This window comes from Triturus cristatus, chromosome 6 (assembly GCF_964204655.1).
Source record: "Triturus cristatus chromosome 6, aTriCri1.1, whole genome shotgun sequence".
NCBI classification, from domain to species: Eukaryota; Metazoa; Chordata; class Amphibia; order Caudata; family Salamandridae; genus Triturus; species Triturus cristatus.
In genome coordinates, this window is record NC_140589.1 from 619690961 (window position 1) to 619709181 (window position 18221).

At 45.4% G+C, this 18221-nt stretch overlaps 1 protein-coding gene across 2 annotated transcripts in view; it reads right to left on the reverse strand.

Annotated features, from left to right (window-relative positions):
• The window catches only part of LOC146817656 (thiosulfate sulfurtransferase/rhodanese-like domain-containing protein 3), an 82261-nt gene that overhangs the window by 48045 nt on the left and 15995 nt on the right, over positions 1 to 18221 (reverse strand). For both annotated transcript variants that reach the window (XM_085611111.1, XM_085611113.1), the window contains exon 2: positions 4304 to 4477. In XM_085611111.1, the coding sequence (XP_085467237.1) occupies positions 4304 to 4477 (174 nt within the window). The remainder of the gene's footprint in view (positions 1 to 4303; positions 4478 to 18221) is intronic.

Consider the following 18221-nt stretch of genomic DNA (forward strand, 5'->3'; position numbering starts at 1 on the left):
CAGGAGCATCAGCTCAGTTTTTCCTGCATTGAGTCTGAGCTGAGACACGTGCATCCAATTTACCACCACCTCCAAACAATTGGCTAGGTTGTTCGGGGGGGCATCTGTTTGCTGCAGGGAAAACACCAACTGGGTGTCGTCCGCGTAGCTTATTAGCTGGATGCCAAACGGAGTTACTAATTCCGCCAACGGGGCCATGTAAACGTTAAACAGTGTGGGGCTAAGGGATGACCCCTGTGGAACCCCACACTGTAACGGAAAAAGGCGGGAGCAGTTGTTTCCATCAAACACTTGAAAATATCTTTCCTCAAGGAAGGATCTCAGCCATTCCAAGGCTTTCCCGGTTACTCCGATATTTTGGAGTCGCGACAGCAACAGATGATGACTTACTGTATCGAAGGCGGCACTGAGGTCCAGAAGGATAATGGCCGCGCTGCCACCAGCGTCCAAGATCCCTCTGGCCTCTTCTACCACCCTCAACAGTGCCGTCTCCGTGCCTTGTCCCTTCCTAAAACCCGTCTGGGATGGGTGGAGAAGCTTGTATTTCTCCAGAAATGCCGCCAATTGAATATTTATCAGTTTTTCGGTTAATTTCCCCATCCCGGGTAACAAGGAAATCGGGCGATAATTCGCGAGATCTTCTGGGTCAAGGTTCGGTTTTTTAATCAAAGATCGCACCATGGCCAGCTTCCATCCCTTTGGTACTGTAGCCAATTCCAGGGAGAGGTTAACCATTTTGATTACCAATTTACTAACAGTTGGCAGTACCTGATTTAGTATTGTCATGGGAGCTGGATCTCGTGGGGATCCACTTTTTATACTCCTCATCAAAGAGAGGAGCAGCTCTTCCGTGAGGGGGGCAAACTCCATAAGTGTTGGACAGTCGGTTTTGTCTTCAGAAGGAGGCGCCCTGTAGTGTGAGGCCGAATCCAGTACCGGGATCGTCTCTAGAATTTTAAGTATTTTCATGTGAAAAAAATTAGCCATATCATCACACCTGGTGTCCTGCTCATCTGCTTTTGTGGGGGGGTCTGGAGTTTTCGTTAGAAGCTTTACAATCTTGAACATTTCCCTAGGGGCATTGGCGGCGGATTCAATTTTATTTGCAAAAAATGCCGTTTTGGTGGCAGTAAGGGTGGTTTTATATTTCTTCAATGTGGCTTTGTAGTTAATCTTCCTTTCCACACTGAAATCCTTCCGCCAGTGGCGTTCTGCCCTTTTACATTCCTGTTTTAATGATCTTAACTCTGAGGTGAACCATGGATGTTTCAGCTCTCCCTTCCTAATTGTTAAGGGTTTTTTCGGTAAGACCTTATCTAGGGAATGGGTAATCCACTGATTAAAACTGTTGACAGCCCCGTCCAGATTAGAGTTATCCGGTGGTTTAGTGCTTTCTAACAGTCCCTTCCACTCATCCATGTCAAGTTTTGTCCAGGCTCTTATAAGTCCTCTATTCGAAGAAGTATTAGTGGTCATCCTGGAAATTTTCCAGTTAAAAGGAATCACCGAGTGATCCGACCAGGGGACAGGGTAGGGTTCCAGGACTGTTACATTCTCCATGTTGGTAAAAATGGGGTCAAGTGTATTTCCTGACTTATGCGTAGGGCATCGAACCTTAAGATTAAGATTGTAACTCTCTAAATCTTTTTCTAGGTCATTCGCTGTCCTATCTCCTGGCTTATTAAAATGGAGATTAAGATCTCCTAGTAGCAGGAAATTCGTGACCGTACAGACCCCTCCTATAACTGCCTCCAACAGGCTTTCATGAAATCCGCCGAGGGGGCCTGGAGGTCTATATATCAATATCCCTGTTACCGAGCTCTCATATGAGGGGTGGAGGGTAAAATGTGTGCTTTCGCATCCCTGGATCCCGGTGTCCTGTAATCGACAGCTTATACTCTCCCTATGGATAATTGCGATCCCTCCTCCTGCCCTCCCTGGACGATCTTTGTGTTGTACTGTGTATCCTGGGGGCAGTGCCTCGACCAAATCTGGGCCAGAATGTTCCCCCAGCCAAGTCTCTACAAGGAGCAGGACGTCAAGATCTCCGGAGGAAATTAAAAGTGAAATTTCCTCCTTATGTCCAGGCAGGGAGCGGCAGTTCAATAAGGCCATCCTCAAGATCATAGTCTGATTAGACTCCTCGAGGACCTGTTCCGATGCTTGAAAAGGGCAGTGATTACATGCTCGACGGCCTTTCGTCAGATTTATCGTGTGTAGGCATCGGGGGATGGTAGATCCCTTAAATGCTAGAAGGTCATCACGGGTATACACTCTTACCTGAACAGAGTTTCCAGGCCCAAGGCCCGATCGTGCGCGAACGGGCGCAAACGGGCTTTCCTCTGGCGCTCCTCCGGCGCGACGCTGCGCGTGTACGCTGCGCGCTCGCATACTAAGCCCCTAAATAGTGTATGGCAGAGAACCGGCGTCAACACTAGACCGCTAACCCCAGAGGCGTCTAGGGAGCGTCACGAACCCACAACCAAGATGGCGGTCGGGAGAGAAAGCAGTGTGGAATCACCCAAATGGTGAGTCTTGAGTATCTCGTTTTTAAGGTGCAAGCAGTGCGGACATCAGGGGGGAGAGGGAAGAGTTGATAGAGCAAATAACAGTGCAACACGAAAAAATTATTAAAATAGCAGCAAGCTCTAAAACAAGTTAACAAATTTCACAGGATAAAAAGCAGCGATAGTACTCGGGTAGCAGCAGTGGTATAATGATTCTTTCCAGTAGTTTCAGCGCCAATACCTGGTCCCCTAAATAGCGTTTGCCAGTGAACCGGCGTCAACACTAGACCGCTAACCCCAGAGGCGTCTAGGGAGCGTCACGAACCCACAACCAAGATGGCGGTCGGGAGAGAAAGCAGCGTGGAATCACCCAAATGGTGAGTCTTGAGTATCTCGTTTTTAAGGTGCAAGCAGTGCGGACATCAGGGGGGAGAGGGAAGAGTTGATAGAGCAAATAACAGTGCAACACGAAAAAATTATTAAAATAGCAGCAAGCTCTAAAACAAGTTAACAAATTTCACAGGATAAAAAGCAGCGATAGTACTCGGGTAGCAGCAGTGGTATAATGATTCTTTCCAGTAGTTTCAGCGCCAATACCTGGTCCCCTAAATAGCGTTTGCCAGTGAACCGGCGTCAACACTAGACCGCTAACCCCAGAGGCGTCTAGGGAGCGTCACGAACCCACAACCAAGATGGCGGTCGGGAGAGAAAGCAGCGTGGAATCACCCAAATGGTGAGTCTTGAGTATCTCGTTTTTAAGGTGCAAGCAGTGCGGACATCAGGGGGGAGAGGGAAGAGTTGATAGAGCAAATAACAGTGCAACATGAAAAAATTATTAAAATAGCAGCAAGCTCTAAAACAAGTTAACAAATTTCACAGGATAAAAAGCAGCGATAGTACTCGGGTAGCAGCAGTGGTATAATGATTCTTTCCACTTCACACAAATGTTCACAACAAATATAATCCTCTTCCAACCAAGCACCTCCCATGGTGTAGCATGCTACACATTCAATAGCGTACTTGGGTGCCCAACAAGGGATTATGAAGCTCTATCCAAATGCAATAATACAACACAGTTGTGAGTGAGACCATCCATCTACAATGGTCACCAGTTTAACTCAAGTAAACTCCCCTGGCCTCCACCAGCTCCTTTAGAAGTTTTGCCAGTAGCTGTGGTCAAGAGACAATGAGACAAGCGCTGGTGGACAATGAAAGTGGTTTCCAATATTCCGTCTATAGTGTGCCCATTCAAGAGTAATATGGTCCATGCTGTGTACGGCAGCTACTTGTGATCACTGGTATCTAAGAAACTCAAAAAGAAAATGAGAAAAATTGTTGATTTTTTGTGTGTGTTTTTGAACATATTGGGTTGTGAAACTGAGATATTATGTTCCCTGGCAGCATACCAGCCCTTAATGCTGGATCAAACAAGGTGACGCCATGCATTATCTCAGAGCCTGACTGGTTCAATGGGATATTTTGGGCTCCTTCCAGGCTCATGTCTTAATAAGTCATGTGGTAGGTCAGGCACACCTTAGAGGATGTGGGTTGGGAAAGAAGATGTACTTGTGCTGCAAACCCACTCGGTGTATTGTGAATGAAGGCAAACTGAGCTTTCCTATCTACAAAAATAATACTAGGAGGCTTCCAATAACAGAGTTCCAAACAAGCGTTTGTGGGGGAAAAGAACTTATCCCATTACGAAAACAAACAAAAAATCAATTGAGAAAAACAATACAAATAATGTCCATAGAAACTGAACACCTTGTACCTTTTACCAATATATTCATACGTACCGGGTATGTTGATGGAACCTGGAATCTTTCCATACTCCTTAATTTCCCATGGTTCACGGACATCAATTAAGACAATGCTTTGTGAGCCAAGCAATTCCTTCAGTTGTTCGTATGAGATAGTGGGAGAAGGGGCAGTGCAAAAACTTCGGAATGTAGCATTTCTTACTTCCACACCTGTATTAAAAATAATAATAATAAAAACATTTTTGTAAAAAATCGATCAATAACTGCTGCACTTGGCAGCCCTAGAAATCATTTTTAATTGCTATATTTCCTAAATGACCACTACCTTAGCAAAAGATTTCATATAATGGTAAAATTCTAAATTATCTTCTCTTGTTCATAATTTACTTTCTATAGTATACGTCTGATTTGCAAACTCTACTCTGATGTGGACAGAAGTAACATAGATTACAGTAGGTAGCAATGACCAGCAAAGCTTAGTCATACCTAGCCAGATGATCGCTTTCAATAGTGCTTCCAAAGTTTGGTGTAGACTTTGACCTTAAAAATGGACATGAAAGGTACCTTAGGACTCGACTTAGTCTCTGCAGTATTTCAGGTACCCTCAGACACCAACAGACCCCTGAAAGATTCTGTTGGGCGGGACAGTTTTGGAAAGGGGGATCTCTTCACACCAGGGATCACGTTTTTCATAAAGCAGAAAGATGAAAACGTTTTGGGAAATTGTGGTCCTGCCCTCTACCCTTCAGCATTTTAACTATCAAGAGAAACATGTCATGCCCACTGTACGGCTGGGGTAATTTTTTTCGTCGAATGAGAAAATACTCGGGAGCTAGGCTTCCTAGCAGAAGGTCTGCCTATGCCTGGCCTCTATCCAACTCTTTATCTCAACTTTCCTCTCTGAGAAGATGGCAGTGTTACCATCCGATCTACCTCTCTAAGGGGAACTTAAATCTCCACTCGATACCAGAGATCATTTTTCGTAAAATGAAAAAATTACAAAGTGAGCCATCAGGCTTTCATGCACAAAGCATGCCTCTCCTCGACATCTACTCGCCATTTGCATTTCAGCTCCCGTGGCAGAGCAGATGGGGAAACCTAACCATCCTGCACTATAAAGGAGCCTAGACACATTATATATTTTCTGCAGCTGAGCAATTTACTGGAGTTGTCAAGTGTGGCCTAATGTCCACAACTGAGTGTGGCAATACTGCAGTGGTCTAAAACAGTAAAAACTGCATCCATGTACTGAGAATTGTGGGTGCGCCATTTATCATTGAGATATGGCATGTGGTACGAGTTTACCTGGCATCCTGAAAAAACATACCCAGGCTCATTTTTGGAAACTAGAGCTCCAATAAAATCTAAAAGATAGTGGTTTGTGAGCATCATGGAATCGCTCCTTAACAATAATGCCCTAAACTGTCAAATGGCAAGTGAAAAAAACATTTTCTCTCAATCCCCTATGGGTGTGATCTGCACAAACCATACCTTCCTGGATTCCTATTTATCCAGCCTTAAGGTATATAAATCCCTCTGAGTTGAGGTAAGCACTTGTAAGATCTCCGTGGGCACTTCTGGGTAACAGAAGGAAAAGCAAAACAGTCTAGTCTTAAATCTCTAGGTTGCAGTACCAGGCCTCTGTAGAGATGCCACAACCGCCCTCTTAGCTGTGAGCGAAAACTTACGCTCCATCCTCGACAAAGGCCAAACAGCGGCACTCGTACTACTTGACCTGAGTGCCGCTTTTGACACGGTTTCTCATCGGATTCTCCTGCGCCGGCTCGAAGAAGCCGGGATAAAAGATGCCGCTCTTGAATGGTTTCGCTCCTTCTTGACTGACAGATCTTTTCAAGTTTTTGCCCCCCCTTTTGCCTCCTCTATTAAACCCATTGAGCAGGGGGTCCCTCAAGGCTCGGCGCTTAGCCCGGCTTTGTTTAACCTTTACGTTCAACCTCTGGCCGCTGTCGCACTCCACCATGGTCTTTCCATGGTTTCGTATGCAGACGACACCCAGCTTATGGTAGCTCTCTCAGATGATCTTGATCAAGATGCCTCTCATTTCCAAATAGGCCTTGAAGCTATCGCGGGCTGGCTGACAGAGAACTGTCTCCAGCTCAATGCCAACAAATCAGAGGTTCTTCTGGTAGGCAGGAACAGGGAGCTCTGGAACTCCCACTGGTGGCCTCCATCCCTGGGACCTGCCCCCCCCCCCCAAACTGGTGGTGAAGAACCTCGGTTTTCTGTTCGACTCGACCTTAAGCTTTCAAGAGCATACCAAAAAAATAGCTGGCACCTGCTTTGGTCTTTTACGTGCTTTAAGACCTACGCTCCGCTTCTTTGATTCAGCTACACGCCAACTTATAATCCAAGCCACCATTCTTTCAAGATTAGACTATGCCAACTCTTTGCTGCTGGGGGCTAATAAAGCGGAACTTAACCGTCTTCAGCGTACTCAAAACTCCGCAGCTCACGCCATCCTTGGCCTTTCTAGATCATGCTCTGGAATAGGGGCTATCCGACGCCTTCATTGGCTACCGATCTCCAAAAGAATTGAATATAAATCCCTCTGTCTCACCTTCAAAATTCTTAAATTTGCTACCCCCGAGATCCTGTCTGACCTGATCACCCCCTACATCCCCAAGCGTACGCTGCGCTCTTCTGAATTGATGCTGGCTGCTGTCCCCAGAGTTAAGAGATCGAGAGCTGGTGGCAAGTCTTTTCGTCTCTTGGCACCCAAGCTTTGGAACTCCCTGCCGTTGACAATCCGCAGTCTGGACTGTCTGACCTCATTCCGCAAAGCTATCAAGACTGCCCTCTTCCCTATGGCTTAATCTCATCTTCCCTCCTCTGGATTCTGTGGCTAGCGCCGGGACGCCCCTTCGTTGGGGCAGCTGTGCGCTTTATAAAAGTGTTTAACATAACATAACATAACAAGATCAAAAAACAAAGTCGACAAACTATGGTAGAAAATCCAGGGTCTCCAGGCTACTAGCACTGAGCTTCAGAGGAGCTGAGGAACGCGGTCCCCCAGAAAGCCCCTTTCACTCAGGGGCACACAGCGGGCAATATGGGCTGTCTAACGCCTGATTGTTTTTCAAGTTGGCAGGTATGCAGAGTTACTGAGTCTCTCATGCTAATGAGGAAGAGGAAGAGTCCGTGGAGCCGGAGCCGAGAAGCACAGAGCACGGAGCTTGGGGAGCTTGGACCAGAGCTTGAGCCCGAGCCTGAGCGGGGTTAATTCAGCCATCATCACTCGCTCGCTTGCTCACGGAGCGGAGTGGAGCTTGAGCTCGAGCAGGGCTAATTCATCCGCCATCGCCCTTTTGGTTCGCATGCGCGCTCCCGGTCCGGAGCATGAGCGGTGCTTGAGCCTGTGCTTGAGCGCCAGCTTGAGCCCGAGCCTGTGCCTGTGCAGGGCCAATTCAGCCGCCATCACCACTTTTGGCTCGCTCGTTCCCGGACCGGAGCTTGAGCTTTAGCGGAGCCTGATCTTGTGTGGGATCAACTCAGCCACCATCACTACTTTGGCTCGCTCCCGTCTGCCCACCAGCCCCCCTCCCTCTCTCTCTCCCCTAAACCGTGACATCAGCCCAAACCCACCGCCGCCTCAAGTGATCAGCTGCCCCCTGCGGTTCCACAGGTACTCCCTCTGGTGGCGAGCGGTGTGACCCAGTGAAAGCGGAGAGCAAGGGAAGGAGCCCAGAGAATTGCGCTTCTCGGAGGGAAGGACTTGTTACTGCGGTGACTGGCTGGAGTGAGAGAGAAAGAGACAGAGGCAGTGAGAGAGAGAGACTCTGCTGGATGCCTGCTCGAGACAACTTGTGACAGAGGGTGAAGTGATTACAGCGGTAATCACTGATTAGTGACAAGCGCGGCTGTCCTTTAGCGGGCGGCTGCAGCAAGAGCGTGCCCTTGATGTTTTGCGGAGGCAGCCTAACTAGCCCAGGTGCAGCCTGCAACACAGCATTGTGAGCCCCGCTTGTCCAAAATCTCGCCCCTGCCACAGCCCCTCTGCACCACTCCTTCACTACGTCACCTTTTCCATCAGCCCCGCCACGCAGTTCCTATCTGTGAACCTGGATTCGGAGCATGGGGGCCACAGGGCCTGCAGATCAACCAACAAACCAATCTACCACAACTAAGAACTGTTAATAGAAGATAACCAAATAACATCCTCACTAAACCGTACAACTACAACAATAAAAGCAATAAAAAACAACAAAAACAATAATTAGCAATAACAACAACAACAATAGCAGTAACAACATTAACACCACCAACAATAAACTGTCACCGATACCGTCAGCACACAAGTGACCATGAGGTCTGGCAAGGAGAGGCGGTCAGTAACAAACGTCATCAACAATAGGAAAAAGACAAACTCCTAAGGGAAACAACCGAATCAACCGACAGTTGCCCTTCCACACTAACAACTCCGCTGGTTACAGCAGCAGCAAATGCGGAGATATCTGCCTACACGGACTCCGGAATCTCAGCGAACATGCTGGTGGACATAGATGGGGTGGACAGTAGACAGACAAGCACAGCCACAAACAAATAAAGGAGAAAAGTACTTTCAACCTAAAATATAATCCAAATTATTATTTGTGAAAGATGCTGGTGCAGTGCTAAATCTTAGCATCAACAAACAACTGGACCTCCCTTCCCCCCAGCATCCACTACTTCCGTACAGCTCAACAGGCAACGGTGCAACGGACAAACTGGCCAAATCAGAAGTACGCAGCACGGCACAACCTTGCTGGACAATTGATGGGCGGTTAAAGAGGTAGCAGACTCACAGGTAACACACGAAGCCCAGCAAAACGCACCGACACCGACACAAACACCGGGAAAGAGAATGAAGAAAGAACACAACGCACAGGAAATCTGCCCTTGCCTACTACTAAGGAGGCTTCAAGATTACCACTGGAGCCAGAAATTAAAATACGGACGTGCCAGAACACAACGATCCAAGGAGTCGCAGCATTTCCAGGACTCTCAGATTGGGAGATGTCTATAATTGGGGGGACCACAGCCTTCTCTACTTTAGACGAACGGTTAACTAAATCAGCAGGTGAAAAACCCCCACAACTGAGTCTAGCTGCCACTGACCCCGACCTCGAAAACCCTGAATACATTAATGACACTAACGGGAAATCCACAGTGATGACCACAGCGGACGCAGCAAAGCCTCAGCTCAGAGAGACAGCAAATAATACCGACACTGGCTTCAAAACAAAAGCCAAGTCACCAAACCGACCTCTTCTTTTTTTTATAATTCTTTTTATTAACAAACATCGGCAAATCATACATTACAGAGGTTCGGGCGAGTCAGTTAGCACATTGCATACAGTCGAAGGGACATACGTACAGTACAATATCATTATCTCTGAAAATGCACCGGTCAAGATTTCTCTCCCAATCCTCTAGGGTGGGCGGACGTGCTGCTCCCCACAGCTGAGCAATATTTCGTTTAGCTAACGTGAATCCCAAAGTGGCCCACTGAGTCTGCGAGGTATTCAAATCTGTGGGCTCCCATATATTTAGTAGGCATCTCCGTGCCTCCGGTCGGAGAGTGATGTGTAACACCTTACTGATTGTGTTGTGTATTTGAAGCCAATATGAGCTAATATGTGCACATTCCCAGATAGTGTGCATATAGGTGCCAATAAGGCCACTTTGTCTCCTTCATTCTCCCGTGCCATCCCACCCCATGCTCACCAATTGGGGCCCCGATAGATATATTCTGTGAAGGATTTTTAATTGAACCAGCCGTAGGCGCGCTGGAATCGCCACCACTTTGGGAGAGGATATCGCTGACTGCCAGTCCTCGTCATCCATTTCTATCCCGTCTTGCACCCATTTTTCTCTCAGTGACTGAAGAGGATCCGCCATGTGGTTAATCAACTTTTTGTATATTAGAGAAATAGTTTTCTCAGAGAGGTGACCATCCAGAACCCTGTCCTCTAGTGGGGAGACCTCCGGGGGAACTGTCTCCTTAGGTAATGCGGACTGGAGCAAATGACGAACCTGCATATAGCGGAAACGCTCCGCGTCTGCCAGTTCGTATTCAGTTTGAAGTTCTCCGAAGGTCTTGATCTCACCCTTCCCCCAAATATCTTTGATAGAAGAAATTCCAATAAGATCCCACCTGTCAAAGCCCTTCATTTTCCTGAGATCGCCCAGCTTCTCTGAGTCCCACAGAGGGGTGGCTAAAGTTAACTTGTTTCTCCATCCCAGGGAGTTTGTGGCGTCATGCCAAATTTGAACTGAATGTTGTGTGGGGCCTGATAATCAAAATCTCTTGGGACGGGAATAAAGAGCTCTATTGTAGTTCCCACCCGGTAGGATCTATTTATCCATAGCGTAGCCCGGATCGTCTATGCGGCCGAACATGCCATGGTTAATAGCTGCCAATTGGGAGGCCCAGTAGTACTTCCTGATATCCGGGAGACTAATGCCCCCATCATACCAGTTTAACGGTAGCTTGTTTAGTGCGATTTGAGGTCTACTGTCCCACAGTAGGTCTCTCTGTAGGCCCTCAATTTCCCTGAAGTAGGATGCTGGAACGACATCCAACGTATTTTACAGGACGTAGAGGAATCTGGGCAGGGCCATCATTTTGAAAAGGACGGCCCTACCCAGGAGTGAGATGGGGAGTTTCCTCCAATTGGCGATGTCACTTTTGAGTTTTTGAAGGGGGGGAGCAGGTTACGAGCATACCGAACCGAAGGGTCAAGGGAAACAAAGATCCCCAAATATTTAAACCCCCTGTTATTAATTTGTATCTGACAATTTCGGGGAGGAACAGGAGGGTTCCCATTAAGAGCAAAAAGCAGGGATTTCCCCCAATTAATGGAGAGTCCCGACTGCCAGAATATCGAGGACTACAATTATGGATTTCTGCGGAGAAGCCAAATAGAGCAAGATGTCATCGGCGTATAAACATATACGGTCCTCCCACCCGGGGGACCACTTCAATCCTCGTATCATTGGATCCCAACAAATCCATGCAGCAAGGGGTTCCAAGGCCAGGGAAAAAAGAAGGGGGGACAGTGGGCAGCCTTGGCGCGTCCCACGACTAAGTGGGGATGAGGCTGACACCTTCCTGTTCACCACCACTTGTGCTAGAGGTGCGGAGTACAGCAGGCGCACCCATTGGATAAATTCCGGACCAAACCCAAACTTAGCCAGAACTGCCCACAGGTAGGGCCACTCCACGGTATCAAACGCCCATAGTCGCGTCCAATGATACTATCACCGCTGGTTCTTGAAGGGTGCGGGCTCTATCTATTACCCCGTGAACTCTACGCAGGTTAAGCGCGGTGTTTCTATGGGGCATAAAGCCAGATTGATCGGGGTGTATTAGGGTTGTGATCACCTTTATCAACCGATTAGCTAAAGGTATGGCCAAAATTTTGGGCTCTGCGTTCAAAAGCGAAATGGGCCTGTATGAGGCACAATCCGTCGCGACCTTTCCCTCTTTGTGAATTGTGACAATGGTAGCCAGCCTCTGTTCCCAGGGTAACACCCCTGCTTCTCTAGACTCCTCAAACTTTGACTTTTAAGTGGGGGGCAAGTTTATCTGGCCGGAGTTTAAAAGTTCAATGGGAAGCCCGTTTGGGCCTAGTGCTTTCCCAGAGTTTAAGGAGCGATTTGCCTGGGCGATCACATCCTTTGTGAGGGGACTTTCCATATATTTTCGGTTATCAGGGGAGAGACAAGGGAGTTTAATGTCACGGAGCAGTCCCTGCGAATCTGCCTCCGAGTGAGGGGATATTGTAGTATATACTGTTTGAAAGTGTTCAGCAAACCTGTCCACTATGTCCTGCGGCTCTGTGATTAGGACGTCTCCCTCTGTTCTAAGCTCCGGGACAAGGCGGCTCACCCATTCCTTTTTGTCTAGCCAGGCAATTAGTTTCCCGGCTTTATCTCCCAAATCGTATAGCCTGCCCTGTTGCTCTCTGCTAAGGGCCTTGGCCCTATCTGTGACCAGCATTTTGTAGTCATGTTGCTTTAAGCTTAGTAGATGAAGCTTGTCCGGCGTCACCCCCGCTTCCAGTTCGCCCTCAAGATTATAGATTTCTGTCTCAAGTTCAATAACCTCTTTTTGTTTATCTTTCTTGGAGCCAGATATAAGCGATAAAGCCTGCCCACGGTTTACCGTCTTAAACGCTTCCCACAAAGATTGGGCGGAAGTCACTGAACCCACATTATTGGTGAAGTATTCATCTATAGTCTTAAGAAGGCCTTTACGGATCTTGGGGTTCCGCAGGTACCAGTGGTTAATAAAACGACCTCTTCTTGGACCACAGCTAGAACCCGCCCCCCAAAATCTGGGGATAAAGTAGTAATGACAGGGAGAAAACAAGAAGCTCCCCGGATCCACCATGACCCCCAGAACTACGCGGTCAGTAACACGTCTTTCCCCACGACAGAAAAATGGGAACATTTGGTCACTACATACTCTGCCGAGGGCAAAGGAGACGCAACCCCTCAAGGCTCAGGAATGGGTACGAAGGGGATCCAGGAGGACACACCAACAGGAGAAAACAAAATATGGGCCTCCCTCTCAAATACCATGCAGCTCTCAACCAAGGCGCTGGAATACCACTCGGATAAGTTGCAAATTCAACTTACCCTCCTCAACTGTCTAGCCCTGCACGTCACAAGCTGTCGGAAATGAACAACTTTATAAAATAGAGTTCAATCTGAAGTGGCAATAATCCCCCCAAGTTGCAGCTGCCATTTAATTGCCGAAAAACTGGTATCCTTGCCTACTGTGATGGGTGATCTTCTCACAGACCTAAAAGTACATACTAAAACACTGGTAAGCTTAACACCAGTAAAATTAAACAAGAACAAGACTGCCACAGGGAAACGCCATCGTCCGTCCAGGAGCAAAAAGAGTGGTCTGAGCCTGGCAAGGTGGGGAAACACCCTGGTTACCGCCTTCATGTCGACCAGGAATGACATGGGACCAGTAGCAGGTGTATCCTCAGAGTCAAAACAAAACAATATGAGCACCGATCCCTCAGAACCTTCAGTCTCCCCTGAACGCCAATCACTGGTACAGACCACCAGCAGCGGCAACAAGCAGACAGGTCATCCAGACGAGGAGGATATCCAATCTAACAACTGGCAAACATCCAAACAGCGTAGGAAACAAAATTAAAAAACATTCACCGATGTGGCTGTTTTACTAACAATGTTTTTTAAATATATAATCTTTCAGTTATGCCACGCATTTTCCTATTATTAGTGAAGGACAAACAAATCAAACATCACCTAAAAAACACTGAAATTAAAGACAGCTACAGTGTAACAACACCAGTTAAAACACTTTTTAAATGTCACCTTCAAAAAGGAGAAAGAAAGTAAGTCACCATCTATGTGTATACCCGAAGTTTAGGCACAACAAATTGCCCATATTTAAAGTTAATATGAAAAATAAGTTTAAATAAAACAATCTTTGAGCTAGATTTGTCACTGAAGAGAAAGGCACTTTTACTAGGCACATGAGAACAATGTGCACAGGCGTTGTGAAGTCTCTTGCAGTAAAGCGAGCCAATGGGTGAAGCAGACTGTCTAACCGCCCCGTGCTGTATGCTGTGGAGTGTGCAGGCAAAATGTGAAGCACTATTTAAACACCGGTATGTATGTGTACTAATTATGTTGAAAAATATATAAACAAAAACAATAGTCTTGCATGCATACTTAAAGTTGTCTAAAAGGTCAAAACAGAAAAATATTCTAGAACACCTTCTCAAACCCAACAACCTCATCCTAAACACTTATAAGGATGCGCAGACTCACTCGCTTTGCTCACTGAGGGCCTGATCTACTAAGATTCCATCCACAAAAAGAGGTTGCAAACTGCAAACTGACTTTTTTTTACTGGAAGCTGATTTTGCAATATTATTCTTCATTAGGCAGGTCATTAGGCAGGTCACAATTTGAGACAACCTTTGATTGGCTGAAAACATAGGGAAGGTGGCCTACTTGGGACAGCAGAACAACATTCTTGTGTTTGGATTCCCAAATGGGAGACTTTATTTAAAAAAAAAAAAGCAGCCCGAGTTTGTTAAAGGATTGATGCTGCTGTAATAAAAAATAAAAGTAAAAAGTTTTCCATTGGGGAAAACTTCAGAAGGAGCAATAGTGTAGTCCTCTGGTCCACCACCTGCTCCCACTGAAAGGATTAACCAGATTCCAAAAGGAGAAAGGGCCCTATGAGGACCCCTTCAGCTTTGCAGCCAGTGACCACCTTCTCATTGATACATAGATTACTGATTCGCAATTTTGAAAGAATGGCCCTTACATGCCCCTCCAAATTGCAATTCAGTATGTTGGCAAAACCCATTTAAACACTTTCAAGACCCATCAATTTTTTTTTTTTACATAACAAATAGGGATTATTTTGCAGTCGCAAACCCAGTGATTTTGCAAAATCGCAGGTTTTACAAGAACAACATTCTTAAGGACATCTGGCCCTTGATGCCTTAAATGTACGGTTTAAAGTGGGGGCTATTTAATTTTCTGGCTACTCCCTTTGGTAGGGCAGCTGTGTTTTTGTGATGCCTCCAGATATCTCAAAAAGAAAAACCTAAATGAAGCAGCATCTTGACCTTTTTTTTTTGGCTTTCGTTATCAGTCTGTGCAGGAGTGTTTACGATGGGGCAGTAGTACTCCCAGATCTGAGTTAATATTGTTGTGCATCTCACCAGTGATAAAAAAAAAAACAATTGGGTGGTCTCTCAGGGTGGCCTGAAGTTGTCACTCTGTAGATACCACTTTGGCATAGTAATCTACTGAAAGACCTGTAACAATTTATTGCATTCCATAAATGGATCCTCATTTCAATATCGAAATTGGAAATACAGTGGTTCAGTCAGTTAATAACAGAAATTATTCAAAGAGTTAAGTGTACAAAAATAATTATGTGTATCCGGTGCACATCTAATGTGGGAATGTTTTTTTGCCATTTAATTAAAGTCCAGACAACTTTGCATATAAATATTTTTATAACACAATTCCGTAGGGCAGATTGTAAGAGTAAATAGGTTGTCTTCATTCTAGAGACCATTATGTTAATTATATCAATTTTACAAGACAATTTACATCAAAGTACGAATTTTCAGTAGTAAGAAGTGCCACAGAAATCAAAATAAAGTGATCAAGCATTGTAGTGTCTCCATGTTGGAACATGGTCTTGGAATGTTCTTGCATTCCTGGCCGTGGAGATTCTATACGGGCGGTTGGGCAGAAGCTGGATGACATTCTGTGCTGTGGTTGTATAAGCTGTTTCCTCCCAATAAATATATCTTGATGACCTACGTTGAGTCCACGGTACTTACGTCACGATTGGCGACGAGCGGGAGCGTGGAGGAAGACAGCGCTCACACTATTGGTTTGAAAAAAAAGAAAGGAAGACAACTAGATATCACAGGTATTTTTATTTTAATGGCTATGTGCGTTAATGCTCCAGCGGCTGTCTTGATATTGTAGTGCTTTGATTGCACCTGCGGGAGAGACTACGGATCGAGACATGTACGTGAATGTGTGAATTTGTCTTTTAATGTTGCTGTGCTTTGATTGCACCTGCGGCTGTTTTTTTGGGGTTGTGTGTCTTGATTGCACCAGCGGGAGTTCAGCGTCTGTTGCCTAGCATCGCAACTGTTGTGGAAGTATTTTTATTTTGCGCTGTTGTGGATGGTTTTACACATGTCCTGCTACCTGGCATGAATTTCCGTTAACGCAAGTATTCAAAGAATAATTACTCACGTGAAGTCAAAATATCCATTGTTGTGATCTAAAGTCCTGTGGAACACAGAGATTCTAATCTTATCGGCATTCTTCCTGACTATTTGATGTGACGTAGTGTGCGCCGCTGAGCATTGTGGGACTGCCGTCATGATGCCACACGCACGGCAGCCATCTTTAGTGAGTCATTTTTTGACGATTTTCAAAGCGTCTTCAACCAACGTTTGACACCGCATTACTTCAGGTACATTTATACTTTATTCGCTAAATCCTGTATTGCGACACTATTTTCAGTGACTCGAACACCCGTTTCTTCGTTTTGTAAGCAAGCTTCCACGGTGACTCACGCACCTCGGATTACCTGTGGGTCAATTTCATTAACGGTGACTCACTCACCATTCTACTATCTGTTATAGCTAGTTTTTTCCTTTTACTTCAATTACCATTACCATTTATTTACAGTTATGTCTAATATTGCAGCACCACCACATTTTCTACCTGTTGCTGATGAACCTAAAATGGAATGGGAATTATGGTATCCCATGTTCTTAGCCTACGTTGAAGTATTAGAAGAAGATGGTTGTTCTCCTAAAAGAAAACTTGCTCTATTAAGGCACTGCTTAGGTGGTGCAGGATTGAAGGAGTTTGCAAATCTACCACCTATTGATGGTATAACTGACACAGATGTTTTTGAAGTGGCAATTACACAATTGAGCACTAGGTTTGGCAGAAAAATTAATATTGTAACGCGCACAAAAAGAAGATGAATCTATTGAAGACTATGTCTCTGCTCTGCGTACCTTAGCTGGTTCTTGTGCGTTTGAGACCATTAGTTATGAACAAGTCCTAAGAGATCAGATTAGGATGAAAACTAAAAGCAAGAAAGTTCAAGAAAGACTATGGCTAGGTACAGAATCTTCCTTAAGTGCTGTAGTGAACATCACTAAAGGTATTGAACACTCAGAGAAATTTGTTAGCGAAATTAGAAGTCAAGCTGCTAGTCAAGTTGCTGCCCAAGTCGTAAAAACTCAAGATGTTGTGTAAGAAGTCTCTTTAGTAAGAAATCAGTTAGTTCCTAAAAGGCTTCCCTCTATTCCTCCTAAGAGAGATGCAGGAATAAAAGACAATAGGTTAGGTGGAAGAAGAACTCAAATTATTTGCTACAGGTGTGGCAGTTTTGATCACCTTGGAAACTATAAAGGGTGTCCAGCGTGGGATAAAATTTGCATCAAATGCAAGAAAACAGGTCACTTTAGTAAAGTTTGCAAGTCATCTCAGAAGGTCAACTGCATCACTCAAGAACAAGAACTCTCTGCAGAATTTAATTCTATGTTATGTATTGGCAAAAGTAATTGTAAAGAGTTTTCCCACTTGTGTAGTGTTGATTGACGGTAAAAAAGTATCCATGATGGTTGACCCGTGTGCTTGGTACACCATCATTGGCAAAAGTGTATTTAATAATATGTGGGGAGCGAGAAAATTACTACCACCAGACATTAAACCCGGTGGTTATTCTGGTCACAAAATTGATCTAGAGGGATTCATGTGGGCAGATTTGGATTTTGAAGGTAGGAGAACCAGAGGGAAAGTGTACATAGCTACCAAGGGTGTATCTATTTCAGGTTGGCCTCATCAACAAGAGATGGGCATAAAGTTAGACCCTAATGCTTCTCCACCTGTTTACACGGTTTCCTCCAACAATGAGGAGTTTGTTGCAAGTATTACAAACAAGTTTCCTAAACTATTTAATGTTTCCCTGGGGAAATATGCTGACTTTACACACAAAATCATTCTCAAAGATACTGCTGTACCTGTAAGACACAGAGTACGTAATGTACCTCTGGCATACCGTAATAAACTTAAAGAAATGTTAACAGATCTGGTTGCTAAAAATATCATCGAGCCCATAGAGTCCTCCCCATGGGTTTCTCCGGTTGTTCTTTCACTTAAAAGTAACGGGGAGCTTCGTTTGTGTGTTGATCTTCGCAGTTTAAATAAAGAAATTTGGATCGATAGACATCCCTTACCCAACATACATGAATTGATCTCTACACTTTCCGGGGCCTGCATTTTTTCAACAGTAGATTTAGCTAGTGCCTATCACCAGGTCATTTTACATGTAGAGTCTAAATGTTTGACGGCGTTTGTTACGCCAGAGGGAATGTTCCAATTTTCACATATGCCTTTT